The 22,862-nt window shown below is 42.2% G+C and overlaps 1 protein-coding gene and 1 long non-coding RNA gene across 2 annotated transcripts; one reads left to right on the forward strand and one right to left on the reverse strand.

Moving 5' to 3' along the window:
- Positions 1-818: 818 nt before the first annotated feature.
- LOC136426674 (uncharacterized) lies at positions 819-3,950 on the reverse strand. Its single transcript, XR_010754315.1, has 3 exons — positions 2,998-3,950; positions 2,356-2,470; positions 819-2,183 (listed from the first exon to the last, which is right to left on the reverse strand). It is a non-coding gene; the product is annotated as an uncharacterized lncRNA (long non-coding RNA).
- A 2,197-nt stretch (positions 3,951-6,147) lies between these two features.
- On the forward strand, positions 6,148-16,497 carry LOC136426658 (angiopoietin-related protein 6-like). The gene is made up of 6 exons (XM_066415385.1): positions 6,148-6,262; positions 13,149-14,289; positions 14,460-14,654; positions 15,107-15,257; positions 15,432-15,602; positions 15,898-16,497. The coding sequence occupies exons 2-6, from the start codon at positions 13,149-13,151 to the stop codon at positions 16,022-16,024; spliced, it is 1,785 nt and encodes a 594-aa protein (XP_066271482.1). The 5' UTR covers positions 6,148-6,262; the 3' UTR covers positions 16,025-16,497.
- Positions 16,498-22,862: the final 6,365 nt, after the last annotated feature.

Below are 22,862 nucleotides of genomic sequence, written 5' to 3' on the forward strand. Positions count from 1 at the left end.
ATCTTTGATCATCAATTTAAAAAGGAGAAGTGCCAATATCTGGAATTGTGATGAAGTCGGTTTTGGTTACAAAGTGGACACGCTTATTAAGTTGCGATGGTGTTGAAATAAACCTAGTTTTGGAAATTCCGTGCACGGCTGTCCGTCATTTGTATGGTAAGCTGGGTGTGTTGTATAAAACATAAGACCACCATTTCTGATTTACTGTACTGTTCAGCTTGATAAACACTAACAACTTTGATAATGGGCTCGCTCCCTGAGAGCGTCGCCAAAAACAAACCGGAGGTAAATCACCTGCTTCGAAAGCGTCACGGCTTGCCATTCCCCGGATGGAAGAGGGTTCAAACTAGGCGTCTTGTGACACTTGCTTGGCCAAAACACGTGAGTGGGGAATGGGACGTCATTTTTAGCATGGATAGATCCTGTGTCGTTTGCAACAACTATGGAAATACAAAATTTCCGTTAATTTGAATGACGACAAGTCAGAACGGTGATTAAGCGCCGTCCCTGGAGAAGTCAACAATAGAAAATTTCTGATTGGATTGGGTTTTTCGATCCTCACGTCGACGCTGTAGCGTTATAAAGAGCACTTCCTAGCAGAGATTACCTGCACTGCAGCTCATCCTTACCGCGAGTCCTATAAAAGATACCGAGGTGCTCAACAGTGACATTAGCCGGTATGTATTTCATGAGGGCACTACCGGCTATGAGTTAAAAAGAATCGTAACATCGATATATATCACACTAAACTGTTTCTCAACACGTTCTCTGAATCTTCTTTGGTCATAATACTTTAACAATCACTGCACGAAATGGCCTCGTTTCCCGGCGTATACGTACCGGGATTTTTCTGTATTTTTGTCGGATACTGACGGATACTGACGGATACATGCGGATTCGTGTAACGTATCCGACTATTTCCGCACCGGTATATGGAATATTTCCTGAAGAATCCGAAAGTAAGGGATTTTCGACGAATACGGAGCCGTACACTGTACGGAAATGCCACCGATCCTGACGGATACGAACAGGAATTTTTCTGTATTTTTGTCGGATACTGACGGATACTGACGGATACAGGCGGATTCGTGTAACGTATCCGACTATTTCCGCACCGGTATATGGAATATTTCCTGAAGAATCCGAAAGTAAGGGATTTTCGACGAATACGGAGCCGTACACTGTACGGAAATGCCACAGATCCTGACGGATACGTACAGGGATTTTTCTGTATTTTTGGCGGATACTGACGGATACAGGTGGATCCAACCTAACGGATCCGACTAAATGCGCACCGGGATTTGGAATATTTCCGGAGGAATCCGAAAGTAAGGTATTTTCGACGAATACGGAGCCGTACACTGTACGGAAATGCCACAGATCCTGACGGATACGTACAGGGATTTTTCTGTATTATGAAGAAAATGGTGAATACTGACGGATACAGGTGGACCCAACAACGAATCCGTAACGGATCCGACTAAGTGCTTGCATTCCTAATTTAACTATACCCAAAACATCATTTTGAATGACAGGAAGTTTGGGAAAGCCTGTATGTAACATATCTATCATTTCATATCTCATATCACATATAATGTATTTCTAAGTTCAAAAACTATCAAATACAATACAATACGGAAGTACTATGTGGCTAAATAATCCATTCATTTGAGACAGGCTGAGGGACATCCACATACTCAAAGCACCACTGCATATGCAGGTTAATGTCGGTAAATTGGGGTTGTGCAAGCATAATGTTCTGAAAAATTATGAAATGTATTACAATTAACACCATCACAACATTGTGGTAATATTTACTACTGTATAGTGCCCTTGGACCAAAATTATCTACATGTTCTAAATATTCCACTAAAGTAATAAAAGCCTTATTTGTGGCCAGCTCTTCGTCTAAAAGCCATCAGATACAATTATTTCAAATACAGAGGTTGAAAATAGAAAGTAACATTATACTGTCTGAAGAACTCCCATGATGACACGCCACATTTTAAACGTAAGTAGCATATGCCGTGGAACTGCATGTGTATAATCGTCCTCTCCCCATCCTCTGACTACATCTGAGTTCACTTCTTCCATGCACTCTTGGTAAGGTACAGGCAAGGCTGATTTCTTCTGTATCTGCATGTTGGACTCAGCTTGGAGTCCATCTTGTGATGAACCAGTTCCTATATGATAAAACCAAATGATGAATAAATATCAATTCACGTATTTAAGGAACATGTCACATGATTTTGACATGGGCTTCGTTTCATCACAGCAGCTACAAAAAACACGGGACAATGGATATCCATCATGCCTCTCTCAGCTAACATTGAAGTGTACCGATGATGGACTTACCGAAGGAGCCTGAGGTACTCAGCAGCTGAGCATCTGACAGTTGATTGCTTTGTTCCCAGCCAAGGTTCTCACAATATGTGCTGCATTTGTGAAGGAAGTATCTGCCGATGCTGTACTGGATATATATATATAAATGGAAACAATGACAAATATTAAACATATCACATACTCGCATGTGTAAAAAAAAAAGAATCTGGGCATCGTTGAATTGACTACGTAAAACTTACATCTATAACTTGAATATGATATTGATCAAACATGCACAGCTATAACTGAATGAAATAATCACTGAAGCACACTACTGCCTCCTTATAAGTTCTAGTTCACTATACACAAACTGTGGGATCTTTGTGGGACAAATACTTATGACATTTTCTTCCCTTCCATTACAGGATATCTTTAATTATCTTTCCCTCCACTGCTTGCTATTTTGTATCTGAAACGTTAACCAGACACACATGTCTGCTGACTATTGGCAAGAATGAACAAATTGAAATTTTAAATTTCCTAGATCCTAACGCCGTAAAAGGGCAGGTCGGCTGGAGAATTCTTATGGTCATGCGAATGCGATGATATGTCAGAATAGGAGGATAACTCACGTCAAAACTAGTTAGAAACGGGAATTTTTCAATTTGTACTTACCAAAGGGCAGTCCCTCAAAATGATGAATCAACTCCCTACCAGCGTTTACAAGGGGGGAGGGGGGCGACGAATATTGCATGCACGAAGAAGACAACGTCGCAATTCCGTGCGTTTGAGTTTACACCGAATTCCCTTCGACTCTCAAGCCACTCAAAAATCACTGGTCGAACATGGTAGACTCTGGCGATGCCATGTTCAGCACAGAAGGTGATGAAACGTCGTTCTTGTCTGTGCTGTTAACCGAAAGAAAACCGTTAACGTTTGTCGCGCCCAGAAGTGTCTTGTGGGTAATTTGGATATCCGACACGAATCCGTGTTCCGTACACGTCAGGATCCGAGACAGCTCATGACTTCTAGCATATTGGCAAATCTGAACTTCTAACATATTGGCAAATACATAAAAAAATGAAAGATCCGAGTAGATATTGTATCTGTACCCGAAACGTATCCAGACGTATACGGCATCGGAATTGCTGGATCTGAGGTGTTCCTGGTATTTGTCCGAATTTGCTCGGAAACGTTCCGTATCTGTACCCGAAACATATGAAGGATCCAGACGTATACGGCGCCGGAATTGTCGGATCTGAGGTGCATCGGATCCAATCGGAAACGTTCCGTGTCTGCTATGATGTGCGATTCCGGATCTGCTGGATTCGTCAGGATCTGAGATCATGCCGTGCCGTGTGTAATTATTTGTCAGGATCCGAAGCAATTACCGACAAACAATCCGAACATTCCAAATATCTAAGAAAAACGAGAGATCCGTGCAAATATCTTCGGGTATCCGAGGCGCATCACGGATCCGGAGGAATACGACGTCGGAATTTGTCGGATCTGCGGGCACCTCGGTATCCGATCAGTGAACTGGGATTTGTCCGGATTCGCTCGGAAATGCCATGTGGCCCGATTCCGGATACGTCGGATCCGTCAGGATACGTGGCCATTTCGTGCAGTGAATGGTGGTAACAAAAAAGTACGATATAAATTTCTGATGTCAATATGCGACGTAACATATACTCTTTGAAAATATCTGCCAACAAACTGAAATCCATACAGATCCAACAGCTTTGGGTTTAATAGTGGCAAGACAAGAGCATAAAACATTTCAACATTGGCTTAAGTACAAAAAGAACGCGTAGTAAAGGCACGGGGGAGTCACCAAAGGGTTATCAGTGCACATCTAGAAGCGTGAGGAAGCATGAAAGATACAATGTCACCAAGAGGTCATTCTGAGGTTTGTTTGTTTATTTTGCTCTCTCACTTTTGGAAGTAGCATAACAAACACCCTGGGTTGCCCAACTAGCCGAAGACTATCCACAAAGGGCTAGCCCTGGTAACAAAGGCATAGATACGACTTTCCATATCCTATAACAGGTCAAAATATCGCCCGTCTACTAAACTGTTAGTTATGCAAAAGATCCAGTGCTTGTGGCTATAGTCAAGAAACATAGTGATTCAGCTGTCTTAGTTGAATTACTGCACATTTCACCCAAGGAAACGTCTCTTTATTTTTCCCAGCGCTAGTATCAAGGCCTCCTGTGCTGTAGTTTGAGTCGATGATTTGCAGCCTCCCGTTGGAATCTCTAACCCGAAGCCAAGCGGATAACTTTTGCGGCAAATTAAACGACTTGCTAAGAGTTTGACTGAGGGTTAATGTGGAAGGTCAACCTATCCCAGCAGGCTTAGCGTTTTTTGGCAGAGACTTTTGATAGTATATCATGTTCACTCCACCTGTCGTGGTGAATGTTACGCTCGGACAGTGAGAATGTAACAAGTCTACCGACTATCTGTGCAACTGGTGGCTTATTGCAGCATCCGTGCACATGGTACAGCCCTGAAACAAATGCTGGAATGACATGTTTCTACAGATACTTTTGTTCTGAATTGAAAAATACATTTGGCATCATATTACAATTATGAAACCAAAGTAAAGTAAGTAGTAAGAAATCAATGGGAAAATGAATTCATATTTGATCGCTGCACGGACTTACAGTGATCACCGTCTAGTGAGAAAGTGGGCTAACACTAGATGGCGATCGCGCTGCGTCCTCGCTGCGACCTAAATTGGATTTGTGTAACCCTTGACTTCACAATTTAGATATCATGAAAAATGTAAAAGTATTAATGAAAAGACAACAAAACACACTGCGTGAAAAATGTCGTTATTATCTATGAAATTCGTTGAGCGCTCTTACAAAGTTTAGGTCGCAGCGAGGTCACCGCCCTGGTGAAATGTAGGTATAAGGAACAGACATACGCTGCGCTAGAGACGAGTTCGCACCATATCCACCCCTCCTACCCTCCCTGTACAAAGTTTATGTGACACTGCGTGCTCTTGGACGACCCTAGACGGTTACGCACTGTGCTGCGAAATGTTTCAGTGTATGAGTAAATAAAGGCACGGACAGCAGACAAAAACCTACCTACATTCCGTACGCTACAGGATCTTTATATTCAAAATAACTAAAAAGGGTATAGAAAACATATTTTCATATATCGCAGTTATAACGTTAGCAATAAAATGGGCACTATTTCTTGATATTCCCTCCGTCAAGTTGAAAAGCATTAAAGTAATTGTCGGAAAAAGAAAGTATCAGAATTTACACCGAGATTGAAAACCTACATGTCATAAGCTAACCTACTTTGAAATTTGCATAAGACACTGAAGCCGACATTGAAGCTGGCCAGACATATTGTGTTTGACTTGTACGATTATTAATTGGATGAGCCTCCTTGACCTTAATTCACTGTAAACACGCACTCATCATCATTTTAGCCCCCATCCCTGCTAATCAAAAAGCGGTCCCCTGTTATACACCGTTCTTGTGCTATACCGCATGCTTGAGCACCTCGACTTAGCCCTTCTGCTTTAGCGGGATGACCCCGGGCTCCTTATAGGGCGTGGCGCCATTTGGGACGACGGCAGACGTGACGCAGCGCCCCGCAAAGGGCGCGAGTCTCTCGGAGGGGTAATCATCCTTACGGGGAGGGAAACATTCCTGGCCGGGTTCTCACATCGCCCAGAAGGCGGAGATAACAAGGCCGCAACCGGAGAAGCTGTGCGATAGGGCAGGCATCTTCCCGCAACCTTCCCTGTGGCCAGGTCCGTCTGAAGTTTCCCTCCGCACAGTGAGAAGGGAAATGAGCGGGAGGCAGCCATTTCCGCACACTTAAGCAGCTGGGGAGATTTCTCAGACACGAGCACACTCTTTACGCTCAGAGCTGCAGATTCGTCGTGTATAGAACGTCTTGCCGTATTTTGAAGGTAGGAAGCTGGTTAGTATAAAGCCTAGTTCTTCCATTGAGTACTGCGTAGCTTTACCATGTGAGTAGTTCTTCTCGGAAATACATTGTTTACAAAAATGTACTTGGACATTGTAACTCATAAGACAACATCTAAGGGACAGTTCCCGACAGACCGTGACTCCTAAGGCTAAGCTTTGTGTCTACCAGCTGCAGGTAAGTAACCGTTGGGCTTAACGTATTAACCTGTCGACCCAGGATACAGACACCTGCCTTACACCTTATGCCCTAGGTCACTACTGTAGAATTGTAGAAATCAAATGCTTTGTGTAGAAATACGTATAGTTAATAAGCTACTGGTCCTACGACGATGTCCTTTAATGGGGTTCATATGACAATTTAACCATGATTCTATTCTTGTTGGTGAGAATGAAGCTTTCAGAAATATCATTTTTCAACGAATATATTGAAATTTTGGTTTTATTCTTCTGTGGCATACAATGTTCCGATTTGAAAATTTCATCACTACTGTCACCTGTCCCCTGAATATCTACATACATTTTTCTCTATCTCTCTGTTTTGTTTTGATTTCTAAATTAGATTTGTTTTTCGGATCTTCCTCGTCGTTGCCATCGATGTCAAACTCGGGTCATTGCATGTTTGCAAGGCGCTACGGTGATGGTAACGCGAACAAGAAAACTGAGGCTATTTCATAGAAATAAGTAGATATGCTCAGCCAAACTCTTTTAAAGAAGTCTCAAAATCTGTCAGGGTCTTGTACATTACTACAAAGATTAATGAATTAATCGAACCGCGTAACTAGTTACAAGTATAAATCAAACCACCGGTACCGTAGAGCTCAAATTTAGCTTTAGCTCGACTTTTTACAAGTAATGTCAAGTGTGGTTTTCGAAATTGAAGGGAAAGGCAATAAATTGCTAACAAAAATAATAACTATAGGGAGTCATATCTATTAGATGGAACAGGCAAGACATTGCGTAGTGTATGTTCTTACAAATCGGCTTGGTTAAGCCGTCAAATTATCATTCAAAGATATATTTCTTACGTGAATTGTTTCTGCTTCATCGTCTCGTCTCATTACAGCTTTTCCCCTTCGATTCTATTTTGACATGAACGCAGCTACATGTAATTGTCTAGATGCTGATCCGAATCCTCCCAATGTACGGTAGCAATCGATGTCCAGCGCTCGATTTTGTCCCTAAAATCAGATATTTGTACTAAAAGACGAAAGTTTTTACACGTGTATCTAACATATAGAATAATCTACATTGATGACATGCGTCTCTGGTCATTATCTGTTAAACAAATCCTAAAGCTGGGTTTTCTAAATGCCATCTAGATCTCCTAGCTAAAGCTTCCCTTTCTTTTAGTTGTGAGAACAATGACTATGATCATCTTTCATTTTCTTTCAAGAAAAGGACAGATCTTTAAGGTTTTTATATAAAGTAATCTATAAAGTAATGGAGACAGCGTAAGCTTTCTATACGATTACATGAAGAGCAAAGAGATCTGCACCATGTTAATATCTACTGACTGCCTATCTGACTACCTTACATGTAAGCTCCTGTCAGACAACTGTGTTATGATACAATTAGTTGGTCATCAACGATGTATACATTCGTCTTCTACAAATTGAGTGGACAAATGAAAACATATATACAAGATTGTATAACCAGTAGGCATTACGTATCACAATCCAGTATACCATACCACTGCGTTTCCAGCATATCAAGAAATACAGATATAAAATCAACCGTGTATCATGCCTTCTTATATTCCTGTGCGAGTCCAGTAACTTGAATGGAAACATACCGATATCGTGAGACGTTCTGTTACTATTTATAAGAGGGCCCATTGTAAGGTTTTGTGCGAGCCCGCAGTGCACCAAATGAAGAGGAACTAAATCAGGAGGCTGAGCTGTTTGATTTGGCGAGGGTCATGCGGACACCCCGGGAGTCCTCTTAACTAGGACACCGCGTTTAGGGGATTTGGTGGAGGGAGGGGGGTCATTTGATCCTTCACATTTAAAACAAGGTAGATAAAGGTTAGCCTCTACCAGGCTCCAGACGTGGCTGGAAAGACTAGAAATCAACTCCTCTATTTGACCGATTTCTACCCTTTCCAGGGCACGTCTGGGGCCTGGTAGAGGCTAGATAAAGGTAGGAAGAGACTGTGTTTATCAAATCTTTTTCGACTGTTTAGAATGATATGCCACGTTGAAAAAGAAAAATGTCCACCTACTTCCCCCTGAATGGAATACTTGTGTTCATAAAGTGAAGCCTTATTGAATGGTTTGGGGAGTGAGTAACGTTTTTGAGATTTGCCCCCATGACTGCCTCAGCAGACACTGAGTAAAGAGTACGTCGCTTGATAAAACACATTTCAGATGTGACACTATTGTTACCAGGACCTAAAAGAAAAGCTTTTATGAATAGCTGGCCAAAAAGTCACTGGAATAAGAAGCCTAAGATATAAACACATTACAAACAAGCAAAACCTTTTTATATATCTGGCTTCAAAAGTGATCAATCTTATTGGGCTCGGTGAGTGCTTCTGTGGACTTATTTTGGAATATTTTGAGATTCCCAGTTTAGAATCATTACTCCATAAGCACTTCGTCATTCTTGTAGAAACTCAAAATATCTTATTGCTGCACTAAGACAAGTTATTGGAGCTATGCTTATATCAAAGAAAATAATATAGCGTAAGGTTTGTGGCCTTTTTGGGAACAGAAATTGAAACGCCACTTTGGCCTACTGGGTTTGAAAAAAACATCTTCCATAGCCTCTCCAGCGGTGGTTTGTCCGTAATGATGACTAATTTCGACCTTTTCAATATTCCACCGAGAACTCGATATTAGCAAACGTTCTAACTCAACACAATATTTTCTTTTTTCTAAAAAGAATTTACGTAATAAGTTTCAAAAATCTTTTCTTTTAGATTACAGCACACAATGCCGTTTTTGTTTGATACAGGCGACTTGTTGTAGCATTGATACGTTACAGCAGCCTCTCTATTGTCAACGCCGCAAGTGGCCCCAAAAATATAGCGTAAATGATAATGATTACAATAAGTTGGGGCGGGCAAAAAAATGGATTATCAGTACCTTATCATTATACTTACGTACCGTTTTAAAAGTATTTAAAAAAACAGCGGCGCCACAGGTTGTCATCGCCTCAGTGATGTGCCAGAAATGTCCGTTAAATTAATTTCAGGAACACTAATAATCCATACAGAGCCGGCGAGTTTGCCTGTCGGATTCCTCCCCATGACTATAATCAGACTCCCGGTCTCCGCTCCCCTGTAATCACGATAGCGCGCTCAGCCCTAAATCCGGCCGGGCGGTCCTAACATCACAAGCAGATTAGTGAAGGCCGAGTTGTCATACACGGATTAGTGCAGAAGATAACGGAGATCCTGTTTATCGACTGAAGGGGGATTAAAGTCGGCTTTATTCTTGAGTGCAGACGTTTTGTTTACGAGATATTAATCCTTAAGACTCCTAGATTACCGTATTTAGGCAGAGGGACGTCAAGATTGTTTGGAAGGTGTACAAGGTTGTCAAAATCAAGGCCATGTGCGCTACGCAGACTGACGTTTTATTTCAAGCAACACTTTTAAGCAGGAAGCATTTTTCTTTGCTAAACCAAACAATAGGCGTTACGCTACGAAATTCTACTACCTCAGTCAACGCTGATTCGAACTAGTTGACACAAGAAAGAACTTAGACCAAGCTGCTTTTGATAAACGGCACAAAACGACTTTATCATCACACTGATTAAAGTCACCAGGTTGGGTAATATTGCATGTTTCGTTCTGATGACAGGCCTGGTTTCCGTTCTGTCTTGTGTTTCTTTTTCTTTGCGCAAAGCACTCTAGGCTATACTAAGTTGGATTTCAGTTTATTCTGAAAAAAGTTAAGAGTAGGAAATAATTGAACGTTTTCAAAAAGACACAACCAGAGACTTAGGAAATATCATAGTCTTCACAACTGATGGAGCCATGGATCAACGAAGTAAACACTTTTCCCTGTATAGATGCAAATGAGTGTTCTGTCTATTGGCTAATTATTAAGCTGACCTCAACAAACTGCATGGAAATAATACCGGATGCACTCTTTGAGGTAGAAGTGGACAATATATATGAGAGAATCAAAATTATGTTCAAAGAGTACAAAGTCATTGTGCTTAAACACACCTGGGTCAAACACCAAATATGGCCATGATCTGCATACACGTGGCAGTCCCGTTGTGTAGAAAATGTACAAGTGATACACCTCCATATAAGGTGTCCAAATTCACAAGAAACGTCTGGCTCGTAATAATCAGATTAGAACCAAAAGTCCAATAATCTCGGGCCAAAGTCAGTTTCGTGCAGGGATATTGCATGGTTAGGGACGGATAAACAGATTTAGACCCGTGGGCCGAACTCATTTCAAGCGAACGTCCTTAGTGAAGGCACGAGATCTACATGCAAGACCAGAACTCCGTTATGATGACTTATAAGGCATATCCTTCTCTACCCCCCGTTTCTAGGAAATCTGCATTCTTAAGTGCTATAAGCCCGCTGTCCTCGGCTAGTCGTAGTTTTAGACGTATTTAGCCTTCAAGTCCGTTCTTCTTCTTGGAAGGTGGGCTTCTTCCGGATCTTTAGAAAATAAACTTTAAAATTCCTTTAATAGTAATTGCGTACCAGGCTTTCACTACAACCTAGCTTAACGAAGAGGTTTTTCTTAAATAAGAAGATACTAAGATGAAGGGAGGGCTCAACATAGTTATGCTTAGGTCACATTTCCAAGCCGGGGCCCGGCCGGGCTGTTTGAGAAAACAAAGTATAAAAGCTGAAAATCAAGAACATACGTAACGTATGGTAAGGAATAATTGTTAAAAAGTTTGGTGTGTTTTGTTGTCTTCTATATCATAGTTTTCGTTCCCACAAACTGCCCGGCCGGGCCCCGGCTTGGAAATGTGACCTAAGCGTAAGGAGGGTCTATCCTTGGCTGTAGAAATGGAGTACGAATATCAACTAGCTTGTAAACATAGAAAACAACAGATCATTGGAGACAACATACAGATGCAGGAAGGAAAGGGAATGAGGTATAGTCAGTTGGAGGACAAGTAGACCATAATGGACCATAGTTGGAATGCTTCCTGCCAAAGTTGAAGGTTAGGTTTATTTCGGTAACTCACGGCTACGGAAATGAATCGATGATAACTGGGGTTATGATGCAGAGTCAACTCAGCGCCTACCTCGGGCGGCCGATCGAAAATACTTGTGATCGACTGCGCAGCAGCAACCCGATGATGATGATGATAAACTGGGGTTGACATTTTTTAAATCAAAATATTCTACATTTCGTTAGGACCGCCTGAAAACTACTTTCTAGGAACAAAAAGTCTGTTTATTCTATTGTAGCATTTGTTGAATATATAGGCTCTTTTGCTTGTTGTTACCTTTACCTTTCTGGATTAGGTCTGAAACTGGCCATGAATAAATTTCCTTTGTTTCTTTTAAGCACACTTCACCATAGTGATACTCACATTTTTTATTACTCAGCTATATCTGTCAGAAAACATTTACAACGCACAATGTTGCTAGAGCATTACATGTTTTACTGCATTTGTATGATACGGCAATGATGAAACAAACAAAAAAATTATAAATAGACAAACGAAAAAAAATGTTTTCTGGCAAAACTTTTGTGATCAAAATAATAATACAGGTTTGCATGCGACATACATCAATACGTATATGGACACACAAATATTCTACACCTGTTGCCTTCCAGCAACGATTGAAAACAGTATCAATATTGACCTTTTATAGATAAACATCAGCATCACACTGATGCATAGCGGTTTGTCCGTGTCATCCCCAAGACTGCCCGCCAGACATTGTTCGGATTTCTCACAAGCGCCCCCTGACCCCCACCCGGGGTGATGCAGTCTCCTGGGTCACTATTACCGAATTCCGGTCAGCTGGGCCACGAACAAATCTGTTGTGGGTATTGGTGATGAAGTATAACTGCGACACAACTGACAAACTTTGATTCATAGATGTGTTTATAGAGTTTTGTAGACGAGCAACAGTCGTCAATTCTTAAAGATCAAATTCAAACTAAAATGTCAAACATACAGGTCTATCAGATAAATACAAGATATTTTAGACATGGTCTTACTTCAATATGTTAGTTTATCCTAAAACGGGCATGGCAAAATCAAAACTGAGTCTCCCCAAAGTTAATTTCTGTATTTTCCATGTGTTTGGATGGGATCCTCTTACTTCTTCTTAATATAAAGTTAATAAATGTAGGACCTTCATTTTTTCGTATAGCTTGTCTTTCCCTTTTCGCCCGTAGTCAGCTCATTTTCATCAGTATACATAGACTGTAAGATATACGAGCCTCCTACCACTCGCGTTAGCACAATCATGAAGCTGAACTGTTATTAGATACTTTACTCATATCTGGTTATCTCCAGACAGAACGTTATTTTAAGCCAGATGGCCAGAGGCCAACGACCTTGCGTACTAACAAAATACTGGTCACTTTCAATTTGGAAGGACATTTTCCAAACTTCAGGGCCGCCATCTTTTAATAGAAGCTCCGCCTTTACACTTTTTACTAGATGCGCGCAAAAGTTATACAGTCGGTTGAAATGGTATGATTTCCTATATGTCATGGTAACCTTTTCTTCTTTATCTACGTATTTTTCTGTAGCAACGTATATATTCTATAGCAGGCCCATTGGTGTTTGAAAATGTTTTGGCGACTCCAAACTTTTGTGTTTTTCAAAATCCAAGCATTCCACACAAATTGGTTCGTGTATTCCATTCAAGTTCACTCGGTATCCATGATTTTGATGTTCATACATTTCTTCTCATTTTAGATGATGGCTCCTCATTGGCTGTTTGCCGTGGCCCTGGTGGCCTGCCTATCCCATCAGTCTGTTCTTTCCCGAACGCTTCAAGACGAGACCGCCGACACCTCCCGACAGGGGTCGAACGTTGCCGAGTATTACCGACAGGAGGGAAACAACGGGCGATGCACCTACACGTTCGTTGTCCCGACCGAGGATGCGCCGTGTGCTAAATCCGCCCAGGACCACAGTACCTCCATTTTGGAAATAAAAGATGACATGGGGAAAATGAAGGCTCTATGGTCTGACTTAAACACCCGTTTGACTGCACTGGAAGAACAAAATACCGATGTTGCAGCAGCGCCTGAGCAGATAATGGACCAGTCGGCCAACATGGAAAGCCGTCTGCAAGAGAACGAACGGAAAATCCAGCACCTCATGACGTTAATGATAAACCATACACATGACATCAAGGTCCTACAGGACTCGTATCGTCAGGTGGATAATAATGCGTTAGTTCTATCTCGCGTCATGGCCGAGATTATGGAGCAGAACCGGGGCCTTCAGGGGGGCCTGAGAGATGACCGCGGCGCGGTGAAGAAGCTTCAGTACGCGGTGTCTAACCAGACGGAAACGACCAACCAACTGCGAGCGCTGGTCGTCCGCCAGAACGAGGTCATAAACGAAATGAGCAAGCAGATTCTCGAGAACCGCGGGAATTCGCGAGATTTGGAGAGACAACTAGGATGGCTGAAGCACGCGCAGGCAGAGGGCACTGCCGAGGACCGCGAGGGGATGAAGAACCTAACTGACATAATCTTCAACCTGCAGAACGACATCATCCGCGAGCAAGCCTCGATACGCGGACAACTGCGCACTGTCCTGAGGAAGCAGAAGAGGTCTGGAAAGAAATTCGATGAGACCATCCGGGACCTGACGCAAGTGATTGTGGGAGTTCAGAAGGAGGTGAACAAGGCTTCCCTGAAGGAAGCGAACGACGCGTCCTCCACTGTGACGTTGTACCAGATGCAGAGGGCTGGCGCGATGGTGGCGAACGACAAGAGGCCGATGTCAGCCGGTACCGGTCAGAACGAGCCTGCCAAGAAACTGCCCATGCTAGTCATGGACCTTCCCAAAGGAGGGAGACCGGAGGCTGTGAAACTTGCAAACGGTAAGTTATTTTGACGTTGAACAACGCATAATGTCTAGATGATGGGTTTTGTAGAAGCAATCGCCCAGGTATAAGTATTGTACAGTCAAACTTTGAACAATATTTTTTATTGATGTTTGATTTGGTTGATGATTAATGTCTTATTGATGTGAATTTTCTACATTGTTCAGACTGTGCTGAGATCTACCGCGGTGCACACCGGAAGGACGGAGTCTACACCATCGGCATTGGGCATGACGTCATGTCCGTGTTCTGCGACATGACGACGTCACGAGGAGGGTGGACCGTGTTCCAGAGACGCCTGGATGGTGCCGTGGACTTCAGCCGGAACTGGGCTCATTACAAGCACGGCTTCGGCACGCCAGGTGGGTTCACTTTTGCCGTATACATATGTATACATATACATACACATTACATATTCACATACATGTACAGATTTTTATACATATTAATATGTATATACATATATACATAATACATATACATATACATATGTACATATACATCATCTAAATCGTATTCCAGTTTCCAGTATGATGATTACAGTCTCGTTTTATGTCATTTTCTTTATTTGCGTTGAAGAAATGCAACTTTTCTTAGCGATTAGCGAAAGAAAAAAGAAAGAGGAGGTAGGCTGAGGAATTCTTCCAAACCTTGCCGCTCAAACAGTAAATTTAGAAAGTAGAAACTGCTCCAATTTCATGGCGGTTAGAGACGGTGGTAGACAAATGTACATGGATAAATTGACCTGATAATTTGCTACTCGTAGCTCTCGTTGTGTGAACCTTCTCGAATGATGTAATGTTCGAATCATCAGGAAGTGAATACTGGCTTGGGAACGAGAATCTGCATCTCCTGACCAGGGGCGGCAAGTACATGCTGCGCATTGATTTCGAGGACTGGGAAGGTGTGAAACGGTTCGCGGAGTACGACAGCTTTAAGTTGGAGCCTGAAGTCGACAAATACCGGTCAGTCTGGCCAGCTAATCATCTTTCTTGCCAATGCATTTAGTCATTTGTATTTAAGGCAAGTCGTTAGCATTTACTATTGCTTCACGTAGATCTGTCGGACAGTTTCTTGATTTAGACATTGATATCAATATGATCGTTCATACAAATCTTTCCAATCGTTTCTTGAGGTAGACTGAGGCTGGGAAACTATGACGGCACCTCGGGAGACGCTCTGATCCACGACAAGAACGACCAGTTCTCCACGTACGACCAGGACCACGACAGCAGCCAGAACAACTGCGCCCAGCTGAAGAGTGGCGGTTGGTGGTACAGCGACTGTAGCAGGTCCAACATCAACGGGAGGTAAGTAACAAGGCTTGAATCATTACCGTTACGGCTTGAAGACTGAGGACCATGGTGTATGAGGCTGTATCGTGTGTTTTGATGCCTCTCATTGTTCTCTATCAACATCGATATCACCGTATCTATTCAGATATTGTAATGTTGACACCCTTCTTGGTACTCCAGCTTGGACGGGAGCGAATCACCTACTACACGACTGCATTGTGAACTCCATTATCATATCACTAACAGGATCATTTTGATGCAATCGTTCTTTAAAATTCTAATTTTCTTTATCTCCAACCTTCTTCTGCAGGTACTACAAAACCGGCATGTACCACTCTACTTACCAGAATGGAATCTACTGGCACGACTTCCGCGGGGTGTGGTACTCTCTCAAGTCCGTACAGATGGCAATCCGCCCCGTGGACTTCAGGTCGTAAAGCACCTCACAAGGAGGACAGTCAGGCGTAAATTCCAGGAAACGGTTGTTTCTAGTAACATGAAGTTTCCAGGAGTTCCGAGAAGACGATGACGATGGTGTTCCTTGGAGTTCCAGGAGCGCCAGTTGTTTTGAGAGACCTTGATGTTCTCGGAGTTCCAAGAACGCGTCTTGTTTTCAGTGACAATGAAGTGCCTCTCACACTTCTAGGAATACGTGTTGTTTCTACTGACCATGTGGAGGTCGTCAGATTTCCAGGAACTTGTATGACTCGTTTTGAGTGACCACGAAGTTCCTCAAGCTACCTTGGTGATGCCGGGTGGTTCTGCTTGTGCTGACGGCTGGCTGTTAAACGCGTTGTCTCCGGAAAAAAAGCGTCTGCGGATGTGTGACTATACTTACTTTCACAGTGAACGTGTGAAGATTAAAACCTTTTGATTGGCCTTTTTCATCTACTGCACGCAAAAAAATCTAAACGTTTAATGGCTTATATGGCAAGTCGTACTGATTGAACAGATGAAATCAACTGCTATAGTAGTTAAATAACAACATGTTACGTTTACATAACAGGCTAGGTGTAACATAATAACGTACGATAGTTTTGCTAATGGTGTGGTTCTCATGTAGAATCATGAAAGACAATTATCTATACATCAATAATCTACCTAACATATAACTGTAGGATGAAAATAGGAATCTGCGCTTGTAGATTTGACGTTGTAACGTTAACGTTACAAATGTTTGTTAGGAATCACTCTATAAAACCTTCTAAATCGTCACTGAAGGGGCTTCTAAACCTTTTGCCATATTTCTCTGTAAGACCTATGTCCGTTCCTTGTTTTTCTTTCTACCTCGATTATAAAGCTGGAGTTCCATAACATTATCAATAAATCAAATAACAATAAAAAAACGCGTCTTGATTATATCACTCCTGGACCTTTTTGATTGGTTGATTAATTGGCAGTTGATAGGCTGGCCGCAAACAAGTATTAGGCATGAAGAGACTAACGTTATACTGATATCGAGCGTTTTAAAACGCGGTTTAAAAATGGTTGAACATTAAACGTTGATTCTTGCCTCGATATCGTTCATGCTTGTCGTGTGCCATCCGCAGTACTATTTTAACATAGCCTAGAGATTAGCAAATACACTAAAAAAATTTCGTTCTGTCGTGATGCACACAAAGCCGACCTTGAATATCACAAGAGGTCACAAGGTCAAGCTGTGCCCCCCTCCCCATCACCCGTGGCACGTGCGGCATGTCCCCGTGCCCGTAAGCGGTGGCCCGTGAGGCACAGGCCGTAATAGCACGCCAAATTGGCCGCGACATTCCGGTAAACAACCAAATATATCAAATTCCAGTTCCGTCGTTAAAGCAGTTTTCTCCCGTGGGACTTTTTAAACGCGACCTTTATTTGAAGCCATGATAAGCTCATACAGATATAATTACCCCTTGACATTCTTATGAAGGGATCGTTCATTTGAAAGTACATTATGGGTGACAGTCATGAAAGCCATACAAACTTGATCTGTCTATCTAGACATCAATATGCAGATATTGCCTTTAGCGAGTGAACAATAGTTGCTTTCTTGAGGGAACAATGTAGAGTGCAAAAGATTGGTACATATACCTTTAAAGCAAATATCCTAAACTTCTAACCCAACATGGCTAGATATAATGTAATAGCTCACACGAAATGTCCTTATCAAAAGTTTATGACCTATGGGTGGTGAGAAAAACCTTGCGTTCAGACCTGTCCTTGGTCCACCAGGAAATGTATTAAAATCAAACATATTAATCGAGGGGACCTTTGTTCGGCTAAGTTGAGAAATGATAAGATTCACCAAAACAGGAAATAGAGGGGCATGGCCACTTGAAAGTGTACCAAAAATGTGGTATATTTTATCTGGAGGAAAGAGCGTGTATGTACGACAGGTCATTAGACATACAGCTGTGAAGCGATGACAGATGGTGACATGTTAATGACAGCAGCCGAGTGTATTTTAGCTCCATGGGGAGAGCTAGTTTATCATATCCTGACCTCAATGATAATGAAGAGAACAAATTGGAACTAGATTTACACTACTTGCACTGATGTCACCAGTCATTGAATTTTCTCCTAACTCATAGCGATGCACAGATGGTCCAGTTTTTTTTTTTTTTAATATTGAGACTGTCGGTAACGATTACATTTCAGGCTGCATGGGCGGAGTTTACATTCTGTTGCACGGCCGAAATACCTGAGGTTTATGGAATAAACTTTCCTATAGAGCATTCAGTTTCAATGGTCAATATTGAGATCACGAATTGAGTTCCCAGTACAGGTGCCATTTGTTAATGATAGTGAGATACTACAGGATACTGACCATACTGCATGGAGAATTATGTCTTTATTGATTGATATTACTTTGAACAGTACCTGGGGTCGTTTGTCCTCTATTCAATTTATTGATTTCTATGTACATTCGTACTACAGTTATATGATATTTCAGTAATCATATATACGCAAACGCCGGACTCCGCAGATGTATTTACTGGACTAGTGGTACATATTTTGAATACCTAGGAAATATTTTTGTACGAGTGTACGTATGTTTAAGGATTGGCGATTGCCATTCGTCAGTCAGAAAGAAGTGATGTTAATTGAATTATGTTTTGATTTTAACGTTTGAAGGTATTCGTACACCGAAAGAACTTGATTGGTCTACGACAGCTTATGGTATGATATGGATGAAAAAACAAATTGTCATCCTATTTCTTGATCTGTACGGTCACAGGCAGATAGTTGATTTACAGGCACCTAGGGGTATTAAACAAACGACTATTTGCTTTACGTTTCTTTATTACATTGTATATTGGGTGACTCTTTCTTAACAGTAGGACCGCACACATTTACCCCTTACCGATACCATCAGCTTACCGATGATATCCTCTGGCCTATCCAGTTATAGATTTTTGTTAATGTAGCTTGTATTGCAAATGACATTCTTCAACATTTTTTTCATTTTTGTTAGTTTAATAGTAACCATGACAGTTTTCTTCATTTTACTAAAGCTCTAAGGTCTTTTGGTGTTCTCAAGTATCTTCTTACTGGGTGCTAGGATTTTCGACCATTGCTGGCGATGTAGAGTAGGGGGTGGGTTGGTAGGGTAGTGATGATATGAGGAAGAAATGAACCAGAAAAAAAACTAAAAAGGATGAATTCGTAAAATAGGACGGGGAACGGAGAAGGAAAAGCAGCTACTTTTTATAAGGTAGAAATCGATGCCTGTCTCCCCAACAATCCGCCCTTTGTCCCTCCTGCTCGTCAACTTCCGTACGAGGCTGGCTAGGTAATAGCACCACCTTGCGACAATTTAGAAAACTTCAAACGTCATATGATGAACTTTAGCTATCAGCCCTTTCAAAAATCGCGTATGTATGCAATACAACATTCTGTATGGTGTCCTCGACTTAATAGATACGTCTCTTAACGGCGTTTTGCAGTCATTTCAAAGGGCGGGGTTTTTCTAGTGGATGACCAGATCATACTGCTTGGAGGTACTAGGTTCCACTTCATTGCATGCGCAAACCTAGATGTAGAACCCGTCCGGTCGGCTGTAATTTACAAAAGAAAAATAAATGTGAGTGGAACCAGTCTTTTCTTTATGAACCTATGTCCGGTAGGTCACAAATGTGAGCCCCGTAGGTACAGCAGTTGGTCGTTACCACAACAGTATTCACAACATACAAGAAGCAACAGTTCGAGCTGCAATTTCCTCAAGACGCGAACGCCTCTCTACGGCATCACAGACAAGGTTTGGAAGAGGCCAACGTACTTCTTTATGAGATGGTACCTCGTGGAATTGAGCCATACGTTTCCAACATCATTCCGCACGCTTGAGAGAACACATATGGGGCTGACGGCAGTCAAACATTCCTCTCGGGCGAGAATGATTCAGGTGCAAATGCTGCTGGTGCATGGTTCTGACGTCTAATTTCCATGGGCCGAGGTTATGGGGATTTAGTCATCACATGGATCGGTGAGTAAGTCAACTATTTTGTGTCAGGTAGTGCAGGTGACATTACAGATAGTCTGGTGGATGACGCAATCATAGGCTGAGTTTACACACGCGTTTTCCGGGTCGACTCGGAGTCTGGCAAGTCGCGTTTTCGTGTGTGTAACTCCTCGGAGTCGACTCGCGGCGAGTTATGCAATGCTCAGGTCAGGGATCGTATGAAAATCAGTGAAGACACTTGTCACCAATTTGGAAAATCGTTTCTCTTCGTGCCATAATATTTCGGTATCTGTTAAAATTTTTTGTGCGCCCTATTGGCATGAGCAAGTTGGTCATGATTCAAAGCGAGGCAATAGTGCGGTCGTCATACCGCGTTCCATGTCACATCGAGGCCTGTGTGTAAACAGAACGAGTCCAGCTGAGTCGACTAGGAGTCGTCTCGAAACTCCAGTCACTAACTCCAACCGTTTCAGGAACACCCAAAAGGTCAATGACCTGCATGCACCTGTGTTGGCATTTTCGCTGTCCCCTTGGAACTTTGAAACGTGTTGAAAAACGCGATTCTTGAAACTAAACCCTGACAGTAGGTGTGTCGGTAGTGCCACGGTCGGGACAGTGCGAAAGGAAATGAAGAAGACACACAAACTCGTTCAACAGACAGGAACGTATAGTCTTACAAATGTCCATGCTGAAAACATGTGTTCAATTTGCAGTCCTATAGCCCTAGGGAAAGGGCTGTCCTCTGCTTGCTCTTGCGTTGCCGATTGCGGGTAACTACTGACAAAAGACCGGTAGATTATCATTTAAAAAGTTGCCGGTCATTTCGGTACGGAATGTTTCCATCAGTGTGCTTTCTGTACTACATTTCTTACATATTAGCCATTTGATGGGAAAAGTGTGGATCCACATGAGAAAGAAAATTCGGTTCCTTGATAAAACAAAACATATTTCATCCGTGGCATACCAATATCCGGATGTGAATGGTCGCCTGCACAGAAACATAACCATAGCCTCCACCGGGCCTTCGTACGGGACCCGGAGTCTAGAATTCGGCGGTGAAAAATTAATTGGCCAGGAGAAGTCACATTTCCCCCTCCGAATTGCGCCGGTCAATGAAACCCTATGATGGCCAAACTACACCGGCAAAATCGTCTTCCCTATAGCCCTATAGGATAGTTAGTCTGGTAGGGACTAACATAACCTAGTCACAAGCTACGAAAGAAGTCTAAGCGGAAACAAATCGAAATAGTCCGTCGCCTGACCGCAGGTTTACCTGTTCGCAAGGATAAGTGCCTGGGGGAAATCGCAGCCAAACACCATGACGTCATTATCAGACGACAACCAGGACATGTTCAGTCGTACAAATGCAGGTGTGGTGTCACGTCCTGAGACATTAGAGAGCATCGTTCTAGATATTACGTATAACCTGACGAATCTTACACCGTGCGACAGTTCTTATGGATTGACAGAACCTTCTTGTGTGGACATATGACATAAGTGCTGTCCGGGATCATAATTGATGGGTTGCACCGAGGACAATAAGACAACTGCGACCTAGCCAAAGGGGAGAAAAGTAGTTGTGTATGGTTCACCATAGACTGGGCAGTCACCGTGAGCCAGTGGGGGTCAGAGTGTGGATACACACGCTCTATAAGGACGACAAGGAAACAGGAGAGCTACCAGTTGAATATATCTGTCTTGTCACAGTAGTTCGGAGTTGAAAGTTTGCAACCTTGCAGTGAGTTTTTTTCCCTTCCGAACTGCCTGACAGATTTACCGGTCCGAACTGAGACTGTTGACGACAAATTCCGGTAAGGAAGCTGATAAGTGACGTCATCTGTAGCTGCGTCTCGTACAAGGTGAGTACTTTATGGATGCTGTTCTTGTTGCTATATTGCTGTTGCGGTTTTCTTTTATCTAGACAAAAATAGCTAGTATCAATATACTACCTAAGTCTGCAAACGTTCACATTTATAAATTACACGTGCTAATGTGAAGAAAGAATGCTATGAATGATAATGATGGGGTCGTGTGGCGTAAGGGCATGGTGTTCGGCCCAGAACCCAACGATCCCGGGTTCGAATCCCCTGATGCCACCGATGTTGTGCCCCTGGGAAAGGCACTTTATACGACTTTCCTCACTCCACCCAGGTGTAGAAATGGGTATATTGTTCTCTGTACGTGTCACTGTTGAAATAAGTTATGAAAAAACTTTATCTCCTTGTCTGTCAAAAGGCGAAGTAAAAAAAAAGATAATGATGGTGTAACCTACTAGTATTACAAATTTCCATTTCCTTCCTTCCTCCCTTACTTTTCAGCTCAACATTAAGTCGTGTTTGGACTTGTTTAACCCTCAAACCACCGTAGCTTTTTTACGACTAATCTTACCGTATGGGGTCAAAACTGACCCCACAATGTTTTCTACAAATACAGCTTTATTGGTGACTATATTTTTGTGGTTTGTATATATGTATAGTTTCAGCAATCTGTGAGGGACAGTTTGACATGATTAGGTGCGAATAATTTCTGCTTATTATCATAATTTATGCAAAAATAGGGAACATCGTCATTTGCAACTTATGCTATTCAGACAAGCGGGCTCCTTTGAGGCCTGCGCCAACACTTGATGTCATATAGCATCTGAATGTCTTACGCTAGAACAACCAAACTTGGTCACCTTTGCCAAAATTTCGTTTGCAACAATTTGAATTTAATGAAATAACTAATCAATGTTTTCATGTTGCTATGGCAACTGGTTTCTGAGAGCCATATTTGGAAAAAGTCGCTAATTTTGGATTTTACAATGTAATTCTATAGCTGTCTTTTCAAACTGCACTTAT

This window comes from Branchiostoma lanceolatum, chromosome 2 (genome assembly GCF_035083965.1).
Source record: "Branchiostoma lanceolatum isolate klBraLanc5 chromosome 2, klBraLanc5.hap2, whole genome shotgun sequence".
Classification (NCBI taxonomy): Eukaryota; Metazoa; Chordata; class Leptocardii; order Amphioxiformes; family Branchiostomatidae; genus Branchiostoma; species Branchiostoma lanceolatum.